This window comes from Arvicanthis niloticus, chromosome 2 (genome assembly GCF_011762505.2).
Source record: "Arvicanthis niloticus isolate mArvNil1 chromosome 2, mArvNil1.pat.X, whole genome shotgun sequence".
In the NCBI taxonomy this organism is placed as follows: Eukaryota; Metazoa; Chordata; class Mammalia; order Rodentia; family Muridae; genus Arvicanthis; species Arvicanthis niloticus.
In genome coordinates this window covers 61,039,414-61,063,322 of record NC_047659.1, presented here as the reverse complement: position 1 = coordinate 61,063,322, position 23,909 = coordinate 61,039,414, and the positions used below count along the sequence as shown (strand labels likewise).

Below are 23,909 nucleotides of genomic sequence, written 5' to 3'. Positions count from 1 at the left end.
TGGGTATTCTGAGCTTTTGGGCTAATATCCAGTCATCAGTGAGTACATACCATGTGTGTTCTTTTGTGTTTGAGTTACCTTGCTCAAGATGGTATTTTCTAGTTCTACCCATTTGCCTGAGAATTTCATGAATTCATTGTTTTTGATAGCTGAGTAGCACTCCATTATGTAAATGTTTTACATTATCTGTATCCATTTTTCTGTTTAGAGACAGCTAGGTTGTTTCCAGCTTCTGACTATTATAAATGAAGCTGCTATGAACATATTGGAGCATGTGTCCTTGTTATATGTCAGAGCATCTTTTGAGTAAATGCCCAGTAATAGTATTGCTGGATCTTTAGATTTCCAATTTTCTGAGGAACCACCAGATTGATTTCCAAAGTGGTTTTAGCCGAAATATCCAACAAAGGGAGATTGAATCTGTAGAGACCACCTCCAATAGATAGGCGGGGCCTCCAGTTGAGAAATGGTGTCACTCACCCATCTCAAAACTTTTAACACAGAATGGTTTTGTCCAAAGGAAAGACAGGGACAAAAAAAAATAGAACAGAGACAGAAGGAAAGGCCATCCAGAAACCTCCCCATATAGGGATCTATTCCATCTGCAGACACCAAGGCCCCACACTGTTGCTGATGCCAAGAAGTCCTTCATGACAGAAGCAGGTATGGCTGTTTCATAAGAGGTTCTACTAGCACATGACCAATAAACTTGCTAATACTCATAGCCAACAATTGGACTAAGCCTGGGAAGACCAATGAAAAAGCTACGGGAAGGACTGAAGTAGCTGAAGGGCACTGCAACCCCATAGGAAGAACAATATTGACTAACTGGACCACTCAGAGCTACTAAGGAGTGGACGACCAGTTAAAGAGTGTACAGAAAGGGAGTCATGGCTCCAGATACACATGTACCAAAGGATTGCCATATATGATACAAATGGGAGGGGAGGACTTCGGCCTGTGGAGGCTTGATGCTGCAGCAGAGGGGGAAGCTAAAATGGTGAGGTAGGAGTGGATGAGTGGGTGGAAGAGCACAGTCATAGAAGTAAAGGGGGGTTGTGGAAAGAGTTAGGGGGTGTGGATTGGAAACTAGAAAGGGTGTATCATTTAAAAGTAAATTAATAAAATGATTAATAAAAAACTGTAATGTGGCAAGTATTATGACGAAGTGGAATCAGATCAAAGATTTCATAGAATTAACTTACTACTTTATACAAACACAAGAGTCCTGTGGCTTTATTCTAATAGATTTTTTGGGGAATTGAAAAACTGTTCTCTAGAAATCTTTCCAGATTTTTTTTTTTAAATTTTAGTGGAGCAACACCATGAAATAAAGTTGAACATAAAAACATGAAAAAATCGAAAAGCAATATTCACTGTTGTAAGTTGTATTGTATATAAGACTGAAAATATTCACTGATTGATTGCTTTTACATCGATATTGATAGGTATTAAAATATCCCCTTACAACAATTACACAATAACTTTCCTGATATGTTATACGATACAAAATACAGTAATATTAGATAGATGAAGACAATAAATTTACATGTATTTAATGAACAATAAATTTAAAATATGAAAAATTAGACAATCAGTTTTGGTAAATATTTTGTCTGCTAATATAGACTTGTCCGGGACCACTCTGCCAGAAGTTGGAACCCGCACTGCCCCAAGCTTTGGGGGCTAAATTGTCAGAGCCCGCACTGCTGCTGCAGTTCTGCGGGTCAGGGGTCAGCAAGAGAGAGAGTGAAGGTGGACATGAAGAATGGAGATCAGACAGTGTGATTCAGTCCCATTTATTTTCAAGTCTCTCTTCTCTCTTTCCAAGTTTCTTGTTCCTAGTCCAAGTCCCAAGTCTCTCGTTTCTAGTCCTTAGTTCCTAGTCCCTAGTGCCTCCAAGTTCCAAGTTTTCCAGTCCCTTTCTTCTGTCTGCCTTCGCCTTTTATAAGTCTGACTTCTCAAGTCAAGCCTTTAAGTCTCCTCTCTAAGTCACACCTTTAAGTCACACACACCCAAGGGAAAATCCTGGATGTATAAAACAAGATGTTATCAGAGTGTACTCAGCTGTTGTAGGCTGTTGAAAACAAGTCTCTTGTCAGGGTATATGGCTCAAGATGGCTGGCAGGATGATAGCTACCGTCTGTCGGCTCCCCACATAGACTAAATAAGAAAACATCATATATTGAATTTTAGTAAAAAGTTTGTAAAAGATGTCTTTTCATCACCAGCAAAGTTACAAAGCTTCACAGCATTTTGTGTAATTTGATTCTATATTCATGACACTCTTCTCATTTAAATGTTGGTTAAAGGTTATGATTACTTGATACTTTTTCTTACACCACACAGGCACTTACAACCCAGATATTCCACATTGGAAAAATGATTATAGAACACATGGTTCATTTACACAATGGAATACTAATCAGCTATTAAGAATAAGGATATCATGAATTTTGTAGACAAATGGATGAAACTAGATAATATAATTCTGAATGAGGTAACACAAACCCCAAAGGGCATGCATGGTATGTACTCACTATTAAGTGGATATCAGCTAAAAAAAAAAGTACAAAATACCCAGGATTTAATCCACAGAACTCAAGAAAGTTAATAAGTCAAACAGCTTTAATCCCACTTAGGAGGGAGGTAAAAGAAATCATAAGGGCAAAGGGAGGGAGGGTTCTGAGTAGGAGAGGGATAAGGGAGGAGAAATGGGGAATGTGATGAGGTATTGGGAAGGGGACAGGAAAGAAGCCCAGAGGGCCAGCAGAATGAATGAAAATATACAACCTCAAGTGTTATAAGGTAAGAGGACCCTATTAAATGTACCAAAGACCTGGGAGGTGAGAGACTCTCAGGAATCAAAGGGAGGGACGTTAAAGGAAAGGCTCTACAGTTAGAAGAGGAAACTTGTAGAGGCCACCTCTAGTAGAAATAGAGGGCATCAAGTGGGGTCGCCATCCCACAGTCAAAAACACTGACCTAAAGTTCTTCCTGTGAAAAAGAACTGAAGGGACAAAACTGGAGAAGAGTGTGAGGGAAAAGGGATTCACTGATAAGCTCAACTTGGGATCCATTTCAAAGGTAGGTCCAAGGCCTAACACTATTACTGTTGTGCTCTTCAAGGTATTCAGGTTATAGAAGCAATTTAAATGTCCATAGAATGATGTATTAATAGTGAATTTGTGGTACATATACACTGTCTAATATTATTTGTTTGTAAAGAAAAAGGAAATCATGAATATTGTTTGTTAATGGATTGAGACTAGAACAGATTATTCTGACTGAAGTAATCCACATCCAAAGGGGAAAATCTAATTCATGTATTTTTTTTTTTGTCACAGATGACACCTAGGTTTAGATATTTGTATTTTGATTGGATATGCTGAATAAGGGGCTGGGAAGGAAATACAGAGTGAAATGGCTATATACAGGTTGAAAACTTAGCTGAAATTGACTTTGCCCATCCCTGAATACTATGTTTCACACTATCAGAAAATTACATGCAAGCTTCCAAACAAGCCATGCAAACAATATCCTTACTTTCTATGATATATGTGAACCACATCAACCACCAAAACAGCATAATAACCCTATTTGTGCAGTAGTTCCATAGATTGCTTTACAGTAACTATCTCAGATCATTTACTATGGCTATGTTAAAACACTATAATTAAAGACAAAGTGGGATTTATTAAGCTTACATATTCTGAATTACTGTCCATGAAGGATATCAAGGTGTGAATTCACACATGGCATAAATTTGAGGCATGAACTGATGATGAGAGCATGAAGGACTGCTGACTACTGGCTTTCTAAGCTTGCTTTCTTATAGAATCCAGTTTCGAATCCAAGGGTGGTACAGCTAATATGAAGAATGCTGTGCCCATAAATCCCTGGACGTCTGTGGGAAGAGCAGCCCTTGGGCCTGAGGGTGTTCAGTGCCCCAGTGTAGGGGAATGCCAGGGCAGGAGGACAGGAGTGGGTTGGTATGTGGGGGGAAGCACCCTCATAGAGGTAGGGGGAGGATGTTGGAATAGACGGTTTCCAAAGGGGAGACCTAAAAAGGAAAAAACATTGAAATGTAAATAAAGAAAATATTCAATATTCAATAAATAAATTCCAAAAATATTTTAAGGCCATTAAAAAAATGCCTCGGAAACTTACATAGCCCAATTTTATGAAGAAATTTTCTCAGTTTATGTTTCCTTTTCTTAAATAGCTCTAGCTTATGTCAAGTTGATACAAAATTTCTAGAATAGTAACTGACTGGACCTCTTTAAAAGAAGAAAACTATGGCTGATATGGGAAATCTAGCAAACAACTCCATGCTACTGATGTCACGAATATTGGATGAGAACTTACAACTACCACCTTACTAAATCAGCAAAAATCCTATCTATATTCTGTATATTTTTCTTATAACCACAGTTAAGTTTAGTCTTCACCCTCTCTTCAAGGAAATGTATCTTTGCTACAGAGGCAGACTATTAGAGAAAGCCACACTAATCAAAATACTGATTTGAGGAGCCCATGTTAGATGGTACATCTGAACATACCAGTCCGTATCCATGGTTACCAAAGGGTGATTGGAAGATTGTTAGAGCCAGAGGACAAGGGGATTTACTATGTCTCTTTTCTCCTACTAATATCAAAACTAAATCCATAAGACTCAATAACATTGTTACCCAAAAATGAGCTTTATAAAATTAATTTTATAAATTTTATAAATTTTATGAATTTATAAATAATTCACTAAATGTAATTATCTTCTTGCAGGCTTCCTTCTTGCAGTCTGAATTAGCTCACTCTTTATAGTTTTTTCTGAACCCTGGCTGGCTGGTTCACCTCAGCATTTCTAGCTTAAACTCCTCTCCAAGCATACTGCTTCAAACTTGCTTCTCTGGACTTCATAGTAAGTTGCTCTGCTTGGCCTCAAACTAACTCTGGCAATTTTTTCTAATCTTCTGGCTCCATTCTTTACCTGATATCACTCTCTGTAAATCCATCTGGGTAAAACTGGGTTTTTTTCCCCCATCTCTGCATTGATGTCTTAAATTTCTTTTCCATATGTTCTCATGAGAATTGGGCTTATTATATCTCTGACTCAATTAGTCAAAACATTTTCTGATGATTCTTCACTTTGTTAGCCCCACAATTAGACATTTTCAAACATGGCTGCTTCTGTCTGCAAATGAATGTTACTTTCATTATTTGCAATCAAAACTGTTTACTAAGGGCATGTCTATATTCCAGCCAGAAGGATTAAATATTTGTCATTAAAGCCTGTTCACTCAAACCTAGAATGTCTTTACATGTGATCACTTGTCAGAGCAGACATTGTGCAAGATTAAAATTGTTCCACAGAAAAACTTCACAAGGAGAAAACTGAGATAGGATAACATGTATAAGGGAAATCCCAGGAGACCTCAACACCATACCAAAAACTACAGACTACTAAGAAACACTAATATTAGGATAAATCATCTTCCTCATTCAAGGACACATGAACTAATTTTCTAATACCAAATAATCAGTGCTGAAATTGTACATATGTGTACCTTTATACAGCATGAACAGGTTAAAATTAGAAATTATATATATATATATATATATATATATATATATATATATATATATCCACTATTAATTAAAAAGAAGGCTATAAATTTGAAAGAGAAAACATAGGTTTATACAAGTGTATTAAAAATTATGAAACAGAATGGAAAAATTGTAACCATATTATGACCATTAAAATCAAAGAAAATGGAGGAAAAGTACTATTAGAACATTTAGCCTTTCTCTGGAACAAAAGATTTGGCATATTTTTAAAATACATTTATAAATATTTACCTTTTTTTATTTTTTGTTTTTTTGTTTTTGTTTTGTTTTTTTTCCGAGACAGGGTTTCTCTGTGTAGCCTTGGCTGTTCTGGAACTCACTTTGTAGACCAGGCTGGCCTCGAACTCAGAAATCCACCTGCCTCTGCCTCCCAAGTTCTGGGATACCTTCTTTTTAAAGTAAACATATTTTATAATTTAACATGAAGAAAAAAAATGAACAAGGCACTACTGATGCTTCAAGTGTTAGAACACACAAAAACAGAATCAGCAATGCACACTTAGAGATGAAAATGTCAGAGCAAAATTTGGCCCTCTCTGAATATATTGGTGATACATATATTTGTATATTACATGCCTTTTATTCTGATATGTATGAAACTATTTTCTTGATTTTCTAGTTAGATTCTTAAAATGGGTTTGATAGAACAAATTATTCATTTTGTGAGACTGTAGAAACTTTCCCTGAGGCTGTTCCAAACATTTGATTATAATGCCTATATTATTTGAGAGTTTAAGTGATGTCTTTAGATTATGAACTAATGTCAGGGATAACTGATATTCTACTATGACTCTGTCTGTCTGTCTATCTATCTATCTATCTATCTATCATCTATCTATTTATCTATTTATCTATCTTTTTATAATCTATGTATCATCTATCTACCTACCTATCTGCCCAGTGATCTAATTTCTAATCCAATAGTCACACACACACACACACACACACACACACACACACACACACATATATATATATATATTCCTATAATTATTGATAATAGGATACTAAAAATATGTTAATACTCTCATGCTCACTTCCACATGTCTTATAGAAAAGGTGTTAAAATCTACATATATATCATTGAAGTATAAATATCACTTTTTCTTCCTCAAATGAAGGGATAAGATGATAGCCATACCCAAGCTGTGAAAATACAGGACTTGTTGGATGTTTAATTTTCTTTACCTCATGGCACAATATGTAATAAAAAAACAAGAGTAAATATTTACCTTTGAGAATCTGGCCTCAATACATTTTCATAAGTACTTGTAAGTGGGAATGTTGAATTATACAACAAATAATTAAATCACAGATGAACTCAAATTAATCCTGAAAGTTTTAACCTCCAGGCATCACCTCATTAGACTTTCTAAAATTTTGCCTGAATTCATTATTTATTGATATCTCCTCAGGGAGAGTGTGCGTGGTTTAAAGTATATACATAAATAGATCTCAGAAACCTATGCTAGGAACCACATTGAGAAATGAAGACAAAATTTTTACAACAGGTAACACAGCTACACACAGAGTCCTTTTGTTTTGTCATTTGTATGAGGGGGCAACTTTTGTTAGTGTCTCACCATCTGGAGGTAAATAATTTCTGATTCATTTTCTATTTTTTAATAGTCCATAATATCTGAGTAGAAATAGAAACTAATTTTTATATTTCATGTCTTTTTACAACATTTTCACTGAAGTTGAGAAGGCAAATACTATTGACTACACACGAATAGTATTCTATTATATGTTGTTATTATAAAACATTCTCCTTTCTCTCCACCTCTCTTTCCCTTACTCTCTCTCTCCCGCCCTCTCTCTCTCTCTCTTTCTTTCTCTCTCACACACATATACACACCTACACACACAGACACACAGATACACACACACACACACACACACACACACACACACTTAATTTTATAACAAGTGATGTGCTGAGATGAGAAGAAACAGTAAATAGACAACATGAGTTTGTTTAAAGAAGAGAATTTTAGAAAATAAATGTTAAGTGTGCATTATGCTTTTACCCTCCTTAATTTTATTCTGCCCTAGATTTATTAAGTATCCCTTACAAAAATTATACTAAACCCAGAGTCGTGGAGCATAAGATAAGAGAAATAAGTATCCAGGTTCTGATACCAAAGGCAAAGGAGAATTAAGACAATATATGATGACATATACATATGTTTGTTTGTCATGTATGAGATGTATTTATAAAATGTCATATGAAAATTCATTCTCCTAACTTAACATAACCTAAATTAACTAGAACTTTAACAAGTAATATTTACATTAACAAGTTACAGATGTGTTTATCTATTAATCCTGTTATATTTTTACCAATTACTTATTTTTATGTGTGTGTGCATATGTACAGAAATCACAGGCAAAGTGCATATGTCCATTCTTACCTTATACTGGCATGTCCTATTCCTCACACTCAAGTCCACATACCCAGTAGTTTTACCTGTGAAGAGATCTCCATGAACTGCTTCCTGATTCTTTAATGAAGCAATTGTAGTTGCATCCCACAGTGGTAGTGAAACCATTAGTGAGCATCAAGTGACACCTAATTATATCTTAATTTTGTACTAAGTCACACTAATTATTCCGAGAGTTTAGTTTGGAAGAGTAACATGCCAGGATTCAGCAAGCACAATTATCCATAAAAAATATATTTTTTTCATTGAGTTTGAAAACTATTCAGAAGGAAACTTTTTTGTCTCTCCTTACCTATGAGAAACTTGACAGTCAGTGTAATTTCAATTTACCATGACAAAGTAAACCAATACAGAAGGGACCAAGATTGGGTGGTTTCAGTTAAGCAGTAATTAATGTTTTCACATATTCAATATCTGAAGTTTATACTGGTAAATAGAAGAATATTAGAAAAAAACACATGTTATGAAAACCTTTTAAGTAAGTGAAGTACAAATTATATTTATTCACCTTTATCCAGAATCTTCAAAACTGCGAGATTCTGCTGCCATATTTTCAGAGACTGCTATTTCTTCCATGATTACCAATGTTGTAAATCAACTTATTTCTGGTTTTATTAAAAATATTTTCATAGGTTTTGACTACGGATTTTTACAAAAGTAATAATTGTACCCTTCCTGTAATTTTTTTCTGTTGCACTGTAAATATTCAAATACTCCTTCTTGCAGTATAGAAATTTATTGCTTTGTGTTCTATGACATTTGGAAGTTGTTTCTTTGACCTAACCCTAATAAATACTTTCTGTTTCCACTTACATCAATGCAAATGCCATGGTAATGCATTTTTGTTTTGTTTTGTGGCATACACAACACAGTAAAAGTTTAATATAGTGTCAGGCATTAAACATGTTTCAGAACACTTGCCAGATGTACCTAAATGCTTTTATTAATAATTATATTATTTGTAATATAGTACTTCTTGTTTTAAAAGGAGATTTTGAGAGGTTGACAATAAACCAGTTTTAATGAACTCTCTTTTTTTCTTTAATTTCTTCACATTTTTCTAGATTCCAAGGTTTAGTGTGTTTCTGACTTGAGACAATAAATTAATTATGCTATAATAAAATGTACCTTCCCAGAAAATGATTAATTTATGTAAAATAAACTCACTTAAAAATATTTAAAATAGTGATATGTCAAAAATAATTTAAAATGAGAGCAAATTATGAATAGTTCATCTTGCCTGAGAGATGTATAGCCTGTGATAGCTTATATTTATCCAGTTGTTCATAACTAACTCCTCATTTGCTCATCATTACAGATATAACAGAGAAGCTACATTCTACCTTGTAGGGTGTACACACACAATTATATAAGGAACAATTTTTCAGGTGAGTTATTATAACAAATGACTGTTTAAAATCAATGTGTGCATCATCTTTGTGAACTCTACTAAGAGAGCAAAAACTCCCTGTATCATTTACCTCTACTTCAGGTTTTCAAAAGTCCATACTGAGATTTCTTGGTATTATATATGCTAAAAAATATTTTATACTTCTCATCTTATTTACCCAAACTTTTATATCATAGGTTAGTATGTAAGAAGATGGCACAGATATACTTACAAGCACTTTTGTTAATGCTAATAAAGACAACTGTGAGTGAAATTGCATATGACAAAGAAGGATGGTAATAATAACTCTTGGTACTCCAACCTACATCTCTACAGATTAGATCTGCCTATGAAAGTAATCTTGTGTTCACTTTTGAAATATTTCAGTAGGTATATGTATTGTTATTAGCACATACCTTATATGTTATTACAACTATACCATTATTAAATGTAACAATTTATTTTGATCATTTCAGAAGTAAAAGCAAGTAAAAATAAACTTTATTCCTATACATATAAATCTACCTACAGTTTGAAGATTTTATATATAAATATATGTAATCTATTTATATATAATATGTAATAAAACACATATTATAAAGTATTATATGTATTTATGTATACATACATACAATGTTACTAGATAACAAAATAACAGAAATTAAGTTTTGATTTTGCCCATGATATCATGATATACATTTGATGTGGAAAGTTAATTTCCTTTTCATATTAACAGTAGTTAAACCATTAGATTAAAGGAACAGCTCACATTCATTTTGGAGAAACCATGTATTATTAGCAACAAATTATGTTCTCTGAATAAAATATCCATTGGTTGAGAACCAAAGATATATATATATATATATATATATATATATATATATATATATATATATATATATATGTTTATTGAAAAACACATGTTTGTATATATGTGCATCAAAGTGTATATACATATCTCTTTTAGTAAATTTCTTTTTAAACAATAATTTCACTTATTTGGACACATTATATTTAATAATGAAAATCTACAAAATGATAATATTTGAAATCTCCTAACTGTGCTACTCTATTCATGACAGATTTTTTTTAATGAACTCATATGGAGAGCCAAAACCTCACAGTAGTGAATGAATTTATCCTGGGGGGTATCACTGACCGCCCTGAGCTGCAGGCCCCATTATTTGGACTGTTTCTCATCATCTATCTGATCTCACTGGTTGGAAACTTGGGTATGATCATTCTTACCATAGTGGAATCCAGGCTGCAAACACCCATGTACTTCTTTCTCAGACACCTAGCTATCACAGATCTTGGTTATTCAACTGCTATTGGACCTAAAATGTTAGAAAATTTTGTTGTCAGTAAAAATACAATATCCTTTCATCTTTGTGCTACACAATTAGCTTTCTTCCTTCTGTTCATTGCTTGCGAACTGTTTATTCTATCTGTGATGTCTTATGACCGCTATGTAGCTATCTGTAACCCTCTGCTCTACAATGTCATCATGTCACAAATTATATGTTGGGTACTGGTAGCAATCCCATACCTGTACAGTGTATTTATTTCTCTCATAGTCACCATAAATATCTTCTCTTCATCCTTCTGTGGCTACAATGTCATTCCTCATTTCTACTGTGATGGTCTTCCCTTGATATCTCTGCTCTGCACAAATACAGGTAAAATCGAACTGATAATTTTAATTTTATCTGCAATTAACTTGATTTCCTCTCTTCTGGTCATTCTTGGCTCATATCTGCTCATCTTCAGAGCCATTCTCAGAATGAACTCTGCTGAAGGTAGGCAGAAGGCTTTCTCCACCTGTGGGTCCCATCTGACTGTGGTCACTGTCTTCTATGGGACTTTAATTTTTATGTATGTGCAACCTAAAACCCATCACTCCTTTGACACTGACAAAGTGGCTTCCATCTTCTATACCCTAATTATTCCTATGTTAAATCCCTTGATCTACAGCTTAAGAAATAAAGATGTAAAATATGCTCTTAGAAAGAGAGGAAAAATGATACACAATAATTTCTCATAGAACTCCAGGATATTAAATGCTATCTTACTTCATAACAAATGAATTTAAATGCTCTATAAGTTTCAGTGGGGAAAATAGGAAAGAATTCCTCTGACAAGAAGATAGATTATATGAAATTATCTGAAGAAATGAGGTAGCACAGAAAATTCTTTTAAAATGTGTAGACCAAAGAGGGTAACAATGTGTTTGTTGTATGCAAATGAAGAGAAGAACAAGTGTCTCAAAAGAATTTTTGGTTTTGTGATGATAAAGAAGTTTTAGAATGATTTTAGTTCTGTGAATTGAACTTTACAATAAATTGTCTGGTGTTTATGTATGTATTTATATGAAAATGCATTGCTATTACAATGGTATATACATTTGGTATTCATGTACATTTCCATTAACTGTATTAAAAGATTTTAATCACAATAAAAATTAAGTCTATTGGTTTGATAATAAGGTCCTTATAATATCAGAGCACACAGATACTTTTATTTCACAGGAATACTTGTCTTGATTCTACCTTAATTCCTCTTCATATCACATCACATATATGAAGTGTGTGTGTGTTTATGTAAGGTCTCTTGGGTTTTCCATGGCAGCTTATAATCCTTTACTCTTGTCTTGTTCTTGGAACAATCTTATGTCTTCTTTCCATTCACTATCCTGAATGATTTGATGGTTCTTGCTATACCTAAAGTATATTTCATGTAAGGCATATACTAAGTTTGATTATTAAATAAAATGCTACCACCATAATTAATTGGGATGTAGAAGCTGGAGAATCAGGATTCCTAGGATAGCCTGGGTGAGATAGTGAATCTGAGGTAAATCTCGGCTGAACCAGATGATTAGAAAAATGAAAAAGCTGAGATATATTAATAAAGAAATAACATCTGGGTAGCTTGAAAATTGTTTTGTAGGTTTTATACCAAATATAATATAATATAATATTATATGAATAGCATAAAGCATAACTTTAAAATGTCTGTGACAAAAATATGATCAGATAATGAATTGATAATAATTACTATGAAATTCTAATATTTAAATTGGATATAAATAACCAAACTTTGTCATTGCTCACAGGAAAGATTAAGCCAGTGTCTTGGCCATTCTTGGTCAATGAATGATATCTCTTTATCTATAAAACAAATATATAATACAAGGTTCAAATAAACAGCATGTAATTAGCTATTAAAACTTAATAAAAATTTTAATTTCAAAAACTTTCCTATTAGTTTGAACACTGAACACCAGATTATTTTAAAGAATAAAATGCCCAAAGATGGTTAAAAGCAATTCAAGATCACAAATAGTCTTGGTAACAGGATCTAAAATGTTTAAAGTACTGTTATAAATATATTTTCTCTCAGGGAGCAGCAGCAAAAAATACTTTATTCCTGATTTATTGTGGTTTTATTATTTGTGGTTTGTTTGTTTTTTTCTATTTGTTGTTTTGTTTGGCTTGGATTGGTTTACTTTGATTACGTTTTACCCATCACTCACCACATCTTTCTTTTTCTAATGTGTAAAGTAGCTTCAGAAGATAAATGAGGCATAATCCCTCTGGGGCATATTCTTTAGATTTTATTACTGATTGTTAAATAGATATAAACAAGGTGAATTAGGGGAACTAAATTTCAACCTGCATGGCCTTCCTTGAGTTAGATTGAACAGCAGAATATCTACAGTGTTTTGGGAGGCTGAAATCTAAAATTTCAAGATTAGTTTTTTTTTTTTTTTTTTTTTTTTTTTTTTTTTTTACTTTTGTTAAGACATTTTACTTCATAAATATGTTGTTTATTTACTGTGTTGGGAAAATTGCATGAATTGTTTTTCAAATTCGGAAACACTCATAGTAATGCCTGGAGCCGAAAATCAAGATTTTATTGAAACTGACAAACAACTATCCTCAAAATTTAAAATATTGTGGTAAAAAAACAGTTCATAAGAGTTTGTAAGTTTCCTGTTTTATAAATGTACTACAAAATTAGGGTACTCATGAGTTCATAGAAAATGGAGAAATGCTTTGCAATATGATGTGTTATACCAACTATATGTTAAATGTTAATACAAAGATAATTCAGTGATTAAGTCTTTAAAATTTGAAAACAAGACAGTATTGATAGTCCCTCAAGATATATATCCCTGAAAAAATAAAGACTCTTCCATAGTCAACAAACATAAGTTAACATCAGTAGCTTCTCAGCTGTGGTTGAGATTTTATCACCGTGTCCTCCTATGTGCTTTCATTTTTTACTTTGTTGACCTCAGATAATTATTTTTTAAATTGGATATTTTATGTATTTACATTTCAAATGTTATCTCCTTTCCTGGTTTCACCTCTGCAAACTCTATCCCATCCCCCGTTACCCTGCCTCAGATAGATTTTATGCAAGTAATCATAGTCATTTTCTGTTCAGGTGCACAACAGCCCTATTGTATCTCCAAACCCCAGTTTGGCTATTATCGGCACTCCTGATGTTTACACACACCTTATACCCATACCTCTTCTGGGATGGTACATTTCTACAAAGTGATATGATGAAGATATCACATTTAGGTTTGAGAATCAGGATGTCCTTTATTTTCTAGACTCCCAGCAGTTTTGGGTCTCCGTTAATGTCACTTATTGTAAAATAACAAAACTTGCTTCAGTGATGAGTATTGAGAGACACACTATAAGACTTTAGAGTCCTGTTAAGACAGTTTTTTTTTTTTAATCAAAATCATTACTGTAGAATCTTCTGGAGGCTCTATAACCTCAGATTCTTAGCTGCCTAAAAGGTGCAAGGTATGGTGTCTATCATGCAATAGGCAGTTTTCTCCTTCCACCATATGTGTTAAAAAAAATAAAATAAGGTTTCAGTATTGGCAACAAGAAACTTCATTAGATGAACCATTTCTGGAATATTTCCTTATGATTCACTGAGAGAAATGTAGTTTACATTTAACTTTAGATTTGTAAAGATTTAAGGGAAGGTAAGAACACATTTGACAACTGTTTCAGGATAATGACAAATTTTCTTTATTTTGTACTAGATCTCACCAAAATATCTACAAAAATACTTTATAAGACAAAATTTAAGTGTTTGACTTTCTTGCTGAAAAAAAATTTATATCAAATGTACCTTTTTAAAGTTTTATCATTGTAAAATCAACCAATAGAAGAGAGAATTGGTGGTTTCTGCTATTTCTAGAGGTACCTCTCTCTCTCTCTCTCTCTCTCTCTCTCTCTTCTATCTATCTATCTATCTATCTATCTATCTATCTATCTATCTATCTATCTATATATATATCTATCTACCTGATTTTTCGAGACAGGGTTTCTCTATATAGCCCTGGCTGTCCTGGAACTCACTCTGTAGACCAGGTTGGCCTTGCACTCAGAAATCCACCTGCCTCTGCTTCCCAAGTGTTGGGATTAAAGGTGTGAGCCACCACTGCCCAGCCTGTACTTTTATAATTTAATGATCGGATTTTTTAAAATTTTTACTATAAGAAGTTTATTTTTTTATGAAAAGACAACAGGATTCAAAACAATATAGACAAACTATTAAAGGCACACAATTTGCAAGATTTATTTTTGTCCACAAATCATACATAGAAAGAAATAATCTTTAAACAAGATGTTGACAAGTTGATTTTATTGTGCTTTATTCAGAGAATAATATCTTTTATTTGTTTTTCTATTAAACACATTGAAACAAGTGTCTTTCAATATCTAGAGCTGCTGCTTTCTTGTAATTTCTACTATGATGTGTAAGAGGTTCTCAGAAGTGTTTTCTCTGACTATAGGTTTATGGCACTGTGTACTTTATCATAATGGGGGAGATGATCTTGTACTGGCAGAACATGAAGATTTTCTGCCACAACAAAAATCATTGCAAATGACTTCTTATGAAAATTTGGTTTTTGCTAGGGGTGGTGTGTAGAGAACATCCAAACATAAAGTGAGAAACAGTGACATTGATAATAAACTCTTTGATATGTATGCTGTCTTTTAAATGTTACCGATTAACAGAGAATTCAACAGTTCAAAATATAGGTTCAGTTTAACAAAGTATTCTTCCCTTAATTTTTTAACATCCTCATATTCTCCTAAAGCAGTCATAGCTCTAATGTGTATCTAAATTTTGTGTAAGTATATGATATAATCAGAATACTGATTAAATATATGAAGGAAACCTATATCAAAATTTTATTATGTTAAAATGGCCACAGAAATATAATCATAAGTTAGAGCATTGTTAAATTTTAACAATATATGTTATCGAAAATGAGTTATTGACTGTTAAAACTAGTAAAACATCCACTAAGTATTTTTATTGTCTGAATATTTGATGAAGTATAATATTTTACAGTTTAATTAGGCTCTGCCATCAGATATAAGAAGGGGACATACCCTCAAGACTGTGAAACCAAATATCTGTACACATTGAACAACATTACTTTGTTACACAAATCTAGTTTAGAAACATTCTTGTTATCTGTGTCTATTAGTGTTTGTAAAGTCATATAAGGGTGTGTTATATATGTATAAAAACATGTAAAACAAATATGTGTTTTACATATTGAAAATTGAAAAAATTAGGTTTATGTTACCTATAATAGTTTATTAAATTCCTTCAAAAATTTCTAAACTCTGTTGATAATATTTTATTAAAAAATAATTAGTCTGATAAGCTAGGATGGAGAAGCACAACTCACAGCGGTGACCCAATTCATCCTGTTGGCATCACAAATCTCCCTAAGCTATAGGCATCATTGTTCTGCTTGTTCCTCATCATCTATCTGGTTTCCCTGACAAACAGCATGAGCATGATCCTCATTACCAAGCTAGACCCCAGGCTGCATGAACTTCTTTCTCAAACATATAGCTACTACAGTTCTTGTTTATTCAATAGTTTTTGGAACCAGAATCTTAAGAAATTTTATTGTTGATCAAAAAACAGTATCTTTTAGCATTTGTGATACATAGTTAGCCTTCTATCTTTGGCTCATTGCTTCTAAGATTTTAATTCTGTTTTCAATGTCCTATGACTACTCTCTGGCCACTATAAGCCTCTGCTTTTATGATATTCTCATGTCAAGAGTATTATTTTGGTTACTGACAGCAATCTTTATCTTAACTACACAATTGTGACTGTTCTATTCACAGTTAAGATATTCTTTTTTAAAAAATTGGTTATTTTATTTGTTTACGTATCAAAATTTGTCATCCTTCCCAGTTTCCTGTGTGCTAGACCTCTATCCCATCTCTCCTCCCACCTGCTTCTATGATGGGTATTTTTCCTATCCACCCACCCACTCCCTCCTCACTTCCCTACAATTCTATGCTGGGGCATTGGATCTCCACAGTACCAAGGGACTCCCCTCCCATTGATGCCAGATCTATGTTGGTCAGGCTCTGGCAAAGTCTCTCAGGGATCCGCTATACCAGGCTCCTGTCAGAATGGTGGCCTATTTAACAAGTACCTAAATCACAGATGAATACAAATTGATCCTGAGAGTTTATAACCTCCAGTCATTATCTCATTATAATTTCAAAAAATTGCTGGTAATTAATATTTTTGGTGTCCCCTCAGGGAGATACTCTATGTCTTTAAAATATACAAGAATAGATCTTGAAATCCAACCAAGAACCACAGTGGGAAATGAAGGCAGGAGTTTAACAGCAGGTAAGACAGTGTCACAGTGAGCCCTCTAGTTAAGCCTAAGGGGATGAATGCCTTTTTTATTAGAGTTCCACTATCTTGAGTTTCTCATTTGTTTCCCTATGTATTCTGTCTAATATTCCAAGACACCTGGACAGCAATAATACCTCTTCATTTCCCCTTTTTTACATTATTTTTTGAACACTTTCATTGAAGTTGAGAAGAAAAATGTTATTACATATCTTTAAGCATACACAGAAATAATTTCTACAATAATTTGTTTTAAGAAAACCTCTCATTTTCCTTCTCTTTCTCTCTCTCTTTTTCTCTCTTCCTCTCTCTTTCTCTCACACACACACATGCACACATGTTCACATACACACAGAGATGCACTCAATTTTATTACTAATGAATAGCCTACATGAGAATCATAGAAAATAAAAAAAAAATATGTGATTTCATTTAAGGAAAGGAGTTTGGGAACACAACTATTAAGTCAATAGTTATGTGTCCTTACCGTACTCAATCTTATTGGTCCCTAGATTAACTAAAATTCTCTTACAAACATTACCCTACACCCAGAAGAATAGACCATTTAGGATAAAGAGAATAGCTACCCAAAAGGTGAAATGAGAGAGAGAGAGAGAGAGGAGAATTAGAACAATGTGTGATGAAGATGTATGTGTGTGTGTGTGTGTGTGTGTGTGTGTGTGTGTAATAATATTAAAACCCATTATGTTAAATTAACTTAAATAATTGAAACTTTAACAAAATATTTTAGAGGAAAGGTGTAGATGTGATTACTTTTCAATCTTTTTTAAATGTTTATAGTGTGTTAATTTATTAATTACAATTAATGTATTGACATTAGGGGAAAAGCTCATGATTCAGTTCTACCTTTCCATTATTGTGTCCTGTTGCTCCAAATCAGGTCCTCCCAACTGAGTGCTTTTGCCTGTGGAGAGATCTCTCTGAGCCATTTCAGATGTTTTATGAGGGAAAAGGTAGTTGGTATTTCAAAATGGGTGTGAATAAAATTTCTTGATAGTCAGGAGATACCTGCAGTACCTTTATGACAATAGGAAAGCATCTTTTGTAGTAAATGTAATTAAATTTTCTAGAGTATAGTTTTGAAAAATAGTATTCAAGTAAGCAGTGGACAAAAGAATTTTTACAAAAGAATGTTTTTATTTACTTTGAGTTCTGAAACTCTTCAGACTAAAAATTTTGGTCTGTCTATACCTATAAGAAAATTGCCAGTAATTGTACTTAAGTTTTTACATTTATATTATTGCAAATCTAATATAAAACAGAGCCAAACTAGGTGATTTTCAGTTATGTAATAATTAAATTTTTTAATGCTTGATATATGAAGTGTATATATGGAGAATGGAATAATATATGATAACCAACCTTTAAAACAACCTGTTAAGTAAACTAAGTGCCAATAGAATACAATCAGCTGTACACAGAACAAGGACTGCTGGAAGATTTTGCTCCCATTTACTCAGAGGCTGCACTTTCTTCCATGATTACCATTGTAAATCATTTTATTTCTTACTACTCAGAAAACCTCAATACTTACATATTTTTACAAAAGTAAAAGTTCTTCCTCTCCTGTGACTTTCTGGTGCACTGGGAATATTCACACATGGCATATTACAGTGTTTTTCTATGTCATGTTTTGAAGATATTCTGTGAACTCACTAAATAGAATAATTTTCTGACCCTCACTTGTATCCATGCAAATGCCATCTTACTGCACTTTGGTATTGTTTAGTGTCAGCTATTCCACAGTTAAATTTTTATCCAGTATCAAGCATTAAACATCTATCATAACAATGGTGAGCTACGCGTACAAACGATATGACCAAAGAGTATACTACTTTAATATCCTACCTCCTTAATCAGTGTAGGATTTTGATAGTTCATAAGTTGATTTTAATAAACTCTCCTAATTTTTTTCTAATATTTTTATATTTTCCCTGGTTTTAACTCAGTGTGTGAGGGACTCATTACACAAAAACAAGCTGTGTTATAATAAAAGTGTTCTTTCAAGCTTGTGTTAATTTATATGAAGGAGTCTAATTTTTTTAAGTTTTGTTTATTTTTCTTTTTTATATGCTCTATTTTCTCTTTTATTGAAAATAGATTATTTTGTTATAGAATCCATCCTTATTAATGTTATTAACAAAGTAATGAACAAAATATTAATTCAAAATGAGAGAAAACTATGGAACATTTGTCTTGGCATTTTGAGCTTCAGACTGTGATATTTTATAGACAACCTATTTCTGTGACCCTTTTTCCACTTTTCACATATTTTCAGATCTATCAAAGAAATGAAGAGTGAATTGTGCCTGATACACACACACATTTATAAGAAAAAAATCTTTTGGGTAAGTTAATGTATCCATTTACTTTTTGAAATCCCTGTTTGTTGTCTTTGTGACTATGTCCAAGATGCACAGATTTGTTGGATCACTTACTTTTGTGTCAGGTTTTCAAAATCCATAAAGAAATCTCTTGATTTTAAAATACTTAGAAAGCATTTTATACATCTCACATTACTTTATCAAAGGTAGTACCAGGTAGTGTGTAAGACAATTATATAGATACTTTCACTTATATGCTGTTTGGTTTCTTAAAATTAATGCATTATGATTGTAAGACAATTTTGATGTCTAATCCTAACTTATTCATAGATATGACCAATATAAATTGTAATAACAACTCCAAATATTCAATTTTACCAGTTAAGATTCTTTAGATCTACACATGAAACTAAAGCATTACACATTTTTAGAATTTTTTGTAGGTATATATGCTATTATTGGTGTGCATTTTAGATGTTACCATAAGAATTAAATTATTAAATATTGCAATGCAGTAGTAATCTTATCAGCAATACAAATATAAGAAAAATAAATTTTATCAATGTGTGTATAAATCCAATTGTATACAATCTAAATATTTTGTATGTATTGTATATTCATATATATAAATCTAGACATATATTCTGTCTGTATAGCAAAATTCTCATGTGTTGAGAATATTAAAGTTTGAGGTTGGATGAGTCTTGGCTACATATGAAGAATAGAAGGTTGTATTTCATATAATCTAATATCTAATATTGGAATAAAGTGACTGCTTTCATTATAGTAAGAAAAAGTAAGTATCATTGGCAAAGACTGATGTTAGTCTTGATTAAAACTTTCATTGCTTGAGGAAGAATTGCCTGTGTTTTTCCAGCCACATGTTTGCATCTTTGTGATTTTTATATATGAGTATGTCTACATCTTTTAAATTGATTATTTTTTTTCAAAAATGATTGCAAATTTTTCAGATATTTTATTTAAGCTACTTTGAATAATATATTTGAAATCTATTCAATGTGCAATGGTCTCTACTCAAAACAGTCTTTCCAATAACCACAATGGAGAACCACAACCTCACAGTAGTGAGTGAATTCATCCTGATGGGCATCACTGACCGCCCTGAGCTGCAGGCCCCATTGTTTGGACTGTTTCTCATCATCTATCTGATCACATTGGTGGGCAACTTGGGCATGATCATCCTTACCATGGTGGAATCCAGGTTACAAACACCCATGTACTTTTTTCTCAGACACCTTGCTACTACTGACCTTGGTTATTCAACAGCTGTGGGACCAAAAATGTTAAGAAGTTTTCTTGTATATCAAAACACAATATCATTTTATTTTTGTGCTGTCCAGTTTGCTTTCTTTAGTATGTTCATTATTAGTGAATTTTTTATTCTCTCTGCAATGTCTTATGACCGTTATGTTGCCATCTGTAAACCACTTCTCTATAATGTCATTATGTCACAAAGAGTGTGTTGGGTCCTGGTGACAATTCCCTACCTTTATAGTATATTTGTTGCTCTCATAGCCACCATAAATGTTTTTTCTTCATCCTTCTGTGGTCACAATATTATCAACCATTTCTACTGTGATGGTCCCCCTTTGACATCTCTGCTTTGCTCAAATAAAGAGGAAAGTGAACTCTTAAATTTAGTTTTATCAACTATTAACTTGATTTCTTCACCACTAGTGATCCTTGTCTCCTATCTGCTCATTCTCAGAGCTATTTTCAGAATGAATTCTGCTGAGGGTAGACAGAAGGTTTTCTCCACCTGTGGGTCCCATCTGACAGTGGTTATTGTATTCTATGGGACATTGATATTTATGTATGTGCAACCTAAGTCTAGTCACACCTTAAACACTGACAATGCGGCTTCTATTTTTTATACTCTAATCATCCCTATGTTGAACCCCTTGATCTACAGCTTGAGGAACAAAGATGTAAAATATTCTATTAAAAAAGCAGGGAAAACTATACGAAACATCTTTTCCTAGAAATTACATGTTGTTTAATGTTACCTTATTGCCCAAAATATAAATGCAATTGCTTTATATGCTTCAGTCAAAAAAAGTTTCTTGGAAGAAGAGGCAGATTATGAACAATACATTTGAAGAAATAAAGTAGCACAGAATTATTTTAAAGTCTATAAACCTAAAGATGGTAGCAATGGTTTTTCTGTATATTAATGAAGAATACAGCTATCTCTTGAGATTTTAATTAGTTTTATAAATTGAACTTACAATAAATACTCTGCTGTTCATGTATGTATGTGTATCTGTTTGTATGAAAATGTCTTATTAATGTTTTAACATTTATACAAATTTTATATTCATGCATATTTCTATAAAATTTAGCTAAAAACATTTTCAGCTCTTTCAGTTATGTCCTGATTTCATATTACTTTTCTATCATATTACTTCCAATGTGATTCAAATAGCAATAATTAATGCCATACATTTAGTGCTTATAGTTCAAAATTTCAGTGTATCATTTAATAATATGTACATCAAAGCATGCATATATGTATTTTGTAAGCATGTATTTATGAGAGAAAGAGAGACAGAGACAGAGAGAGAGAGAGAGATTATGTTAAATGTGTACAGTTTTTCCATGGCTGCCTCTACAGCTTTAATATTGTCTTGTTTACTGAATTAACCTTAATTACTTGCTTTCTGTTTTATGTTATTGAATGATGTAATGTTTTCATTCTAGATGGAACATATATTTTTTAAGTTTATTATTGGATGAAATAACAATCTTATAATTAATTGGGAGGTGAAGGTTAGCCAAGGCCACATAGTTTTTCTGAGATCAATCTGTGCTACATATGATGACTTGAAAAATGAAACAAATCCCAGAAACACTAATCAAAGGACACCTTTGAGTTATGCTTGACAATCATTTTGTGGGTTTTAATTAGTGCTAAAACATGTTTCTACCAGTGAACAGCAGCAGAAGAGGCTTTATTCCAGAAGTATTCCTGTTTTTTTATTTGTTTGTAATGTTTCTCCATATTTTTCAGCACAGTTTAATTTTGCTATTTTCAAACCAGAAGATAAATGCATAATCTCTCTGGGTCATTCCATGTAGTGTTTATCACCAAAGGCTAAATGCATTCATAGCATATTTAAACTTGTATGTTACATTCTTTGAGTCTGTGAATTACAGATTATCTGAAGGATGTTAGTCAGGGAGCTAGAATTTAAAATTTCAAGATTAATGGTGCTATTTTTGGTTAGATATTTTATTATATAAAATATTGATTCTTTACAATGTTATGAAGGTCAAAAGTTTTTTTTTCAAATTCTAACTTACTCATAATAATATCTAGCCATTAAAATCAAGGTTTTGTTTTAAGTAAAGAAAAACTAACCTCAGAATTTATAATATTGAAATCAAAAGCAGTTATCCTGAAAGAGTTAGTAAATTTCCTGATTAATGATTATATTTCAAAATAAGGATACTCATGAATGCATAGAAAATAGAGAAATGTTTTTGTATTTGTTGAGTTAAACAAATTATATACTAAGTTTGGATACAAAGAAAATACGTGAATAAGCCTTTAAAATTTGAAAACAATAGGGCATGGGTAGTCCCTCAGAGCATATGTCCCTGAAGAGTAATGTCTCTCCCATACTCAGCAATCATTAATTAACATAAATAGCTTCTCACCTCTGGATAGGACTTCATCACTGCATCCTCATCTGTGCTTTAGTTTTTGTCTTTCTTACCTCACATAGTTTTATGCATGCACAGTATCCCTGTATATCTCAAAAACACAGTTTTGCTATTATCAATTACTGCTCCTGATGCTTACACTCTCCTTATACTCATATCTCTTCTTGGATAATATTTTTCTACAAAGTAGTGTGAGGAAGGTGTCACACTGAGAGCTCAGAGTTTTGATGTCTTTTTTTTAAAACACCCTGAGCAGTTGTAAGTATCTGTTACTCACCATTTACGGGGAGAAAGAAGGTGGTTTTTTTTTTTTTTTTTTTTCTGTGATGAGTATTGACAATTTCACTTATCTATAGGTATAAATTTTTGGAGTCTCATTAACAGTTTGTTCTTCTCCACATCCTTGCTAACATGTGCTGTTTCCTGAGGTTTTTATCTTAGCCATTCATACTTGTGTAAGGTGGAAACTAAGGTTCATTTTGATTTGCGTTTCTATGATCATGTGTGACTTTGAACATTTATTTAAGTGTCTCTCAGCCATTCGAGATTCCTCTGTTGTAAATTCTCTGTTTAGTTCTATACCACATTTTTTTTTGATTCGGTAATTTGTTTTTTTGATGGTTAGTTTCTTGAGTTCTTTATATATTTTGAATATTAGCCTTCTATTGGATGTGGGGTTAATGAAGATATTTTTTCTAATCT

The 23,909-nt window shown here is 32.6% G+C and overlaps 2 protein-coding genes across 3 annotated transcripts; both read left to right on the top strand.

The window, feature by feature from the left end:
* Positions 1–7,072: 7,072 nt before the first annotated feature.
* Positions 7,073–12,352, top strand: LOC117703759 (olfactory receptor 8K3-like). Of its 2 annotated transcripts, none has more exons than XM_076928254.1 (3): positions 7,073–7,136; positions 9,388–9,457; positions 10,542–12,352. In XM_076928254.1, the coding sequence occupies exon 3, from the start codon at positions 10,562–10,564 to the stop codon at positions 11,501–11,503; it is 942 nt and encodes a 313-aa protein (XP_076784369.1). In that variant the 5' UTR covers positions 7,073–7,136; positions 9,388–9,457; positions 10,542–10,561; the 3' UTR covers positions 11,504–12,352. The 2 variants fall into 2 exon arrangements, with proteins under 2 accessions (XP_076784369.1, XP_034351476.1); XM_034495585.2 differs by having other exon boundaries at positions 7,096–7,217.
* Positions 12,353–19,471: 7,119 nt separating this feature from the next.
* LOC117703869 (olfactory receptor 8K3-like) lies at positions 19,472–21,777 on the top strand. The gene is made up of 2 exons (XM_076928253.1): positions 19,472–19,544; positions 20,565–21,777. The coding sequence occupies exon 2, from the start codon at positions 20,582–20,584 to the stop codon at positions 21,521–21,523; it is 942 nt and encodes a 313-aa protein (XP_076784368.1). The 5' UTR covers positions 19,472–19,544; positions 20,565–20,581; the 3' UTR covers positions 21,524–21,777.
* Positions 21,778–23,909: the final 2,132 nt, after the last annotated feature.

Bases quoted from the DNA above. Each gene is read 5' to 3' on its own strand.
- LOC117703759 (XM_076928254.1), top strand. From the start codon at position 10,562: ATGGAGAGCCAAAACCTCACAGTAGTGAATGAATTTATCCTGGGGGGT.
- LOC117703869 (XM_076928253.1), top strand. From the start codon at position 20,582: ATGGAGAACCACAACCTCACAGTAGTGAGTGAATTCATCCTGATGGGC.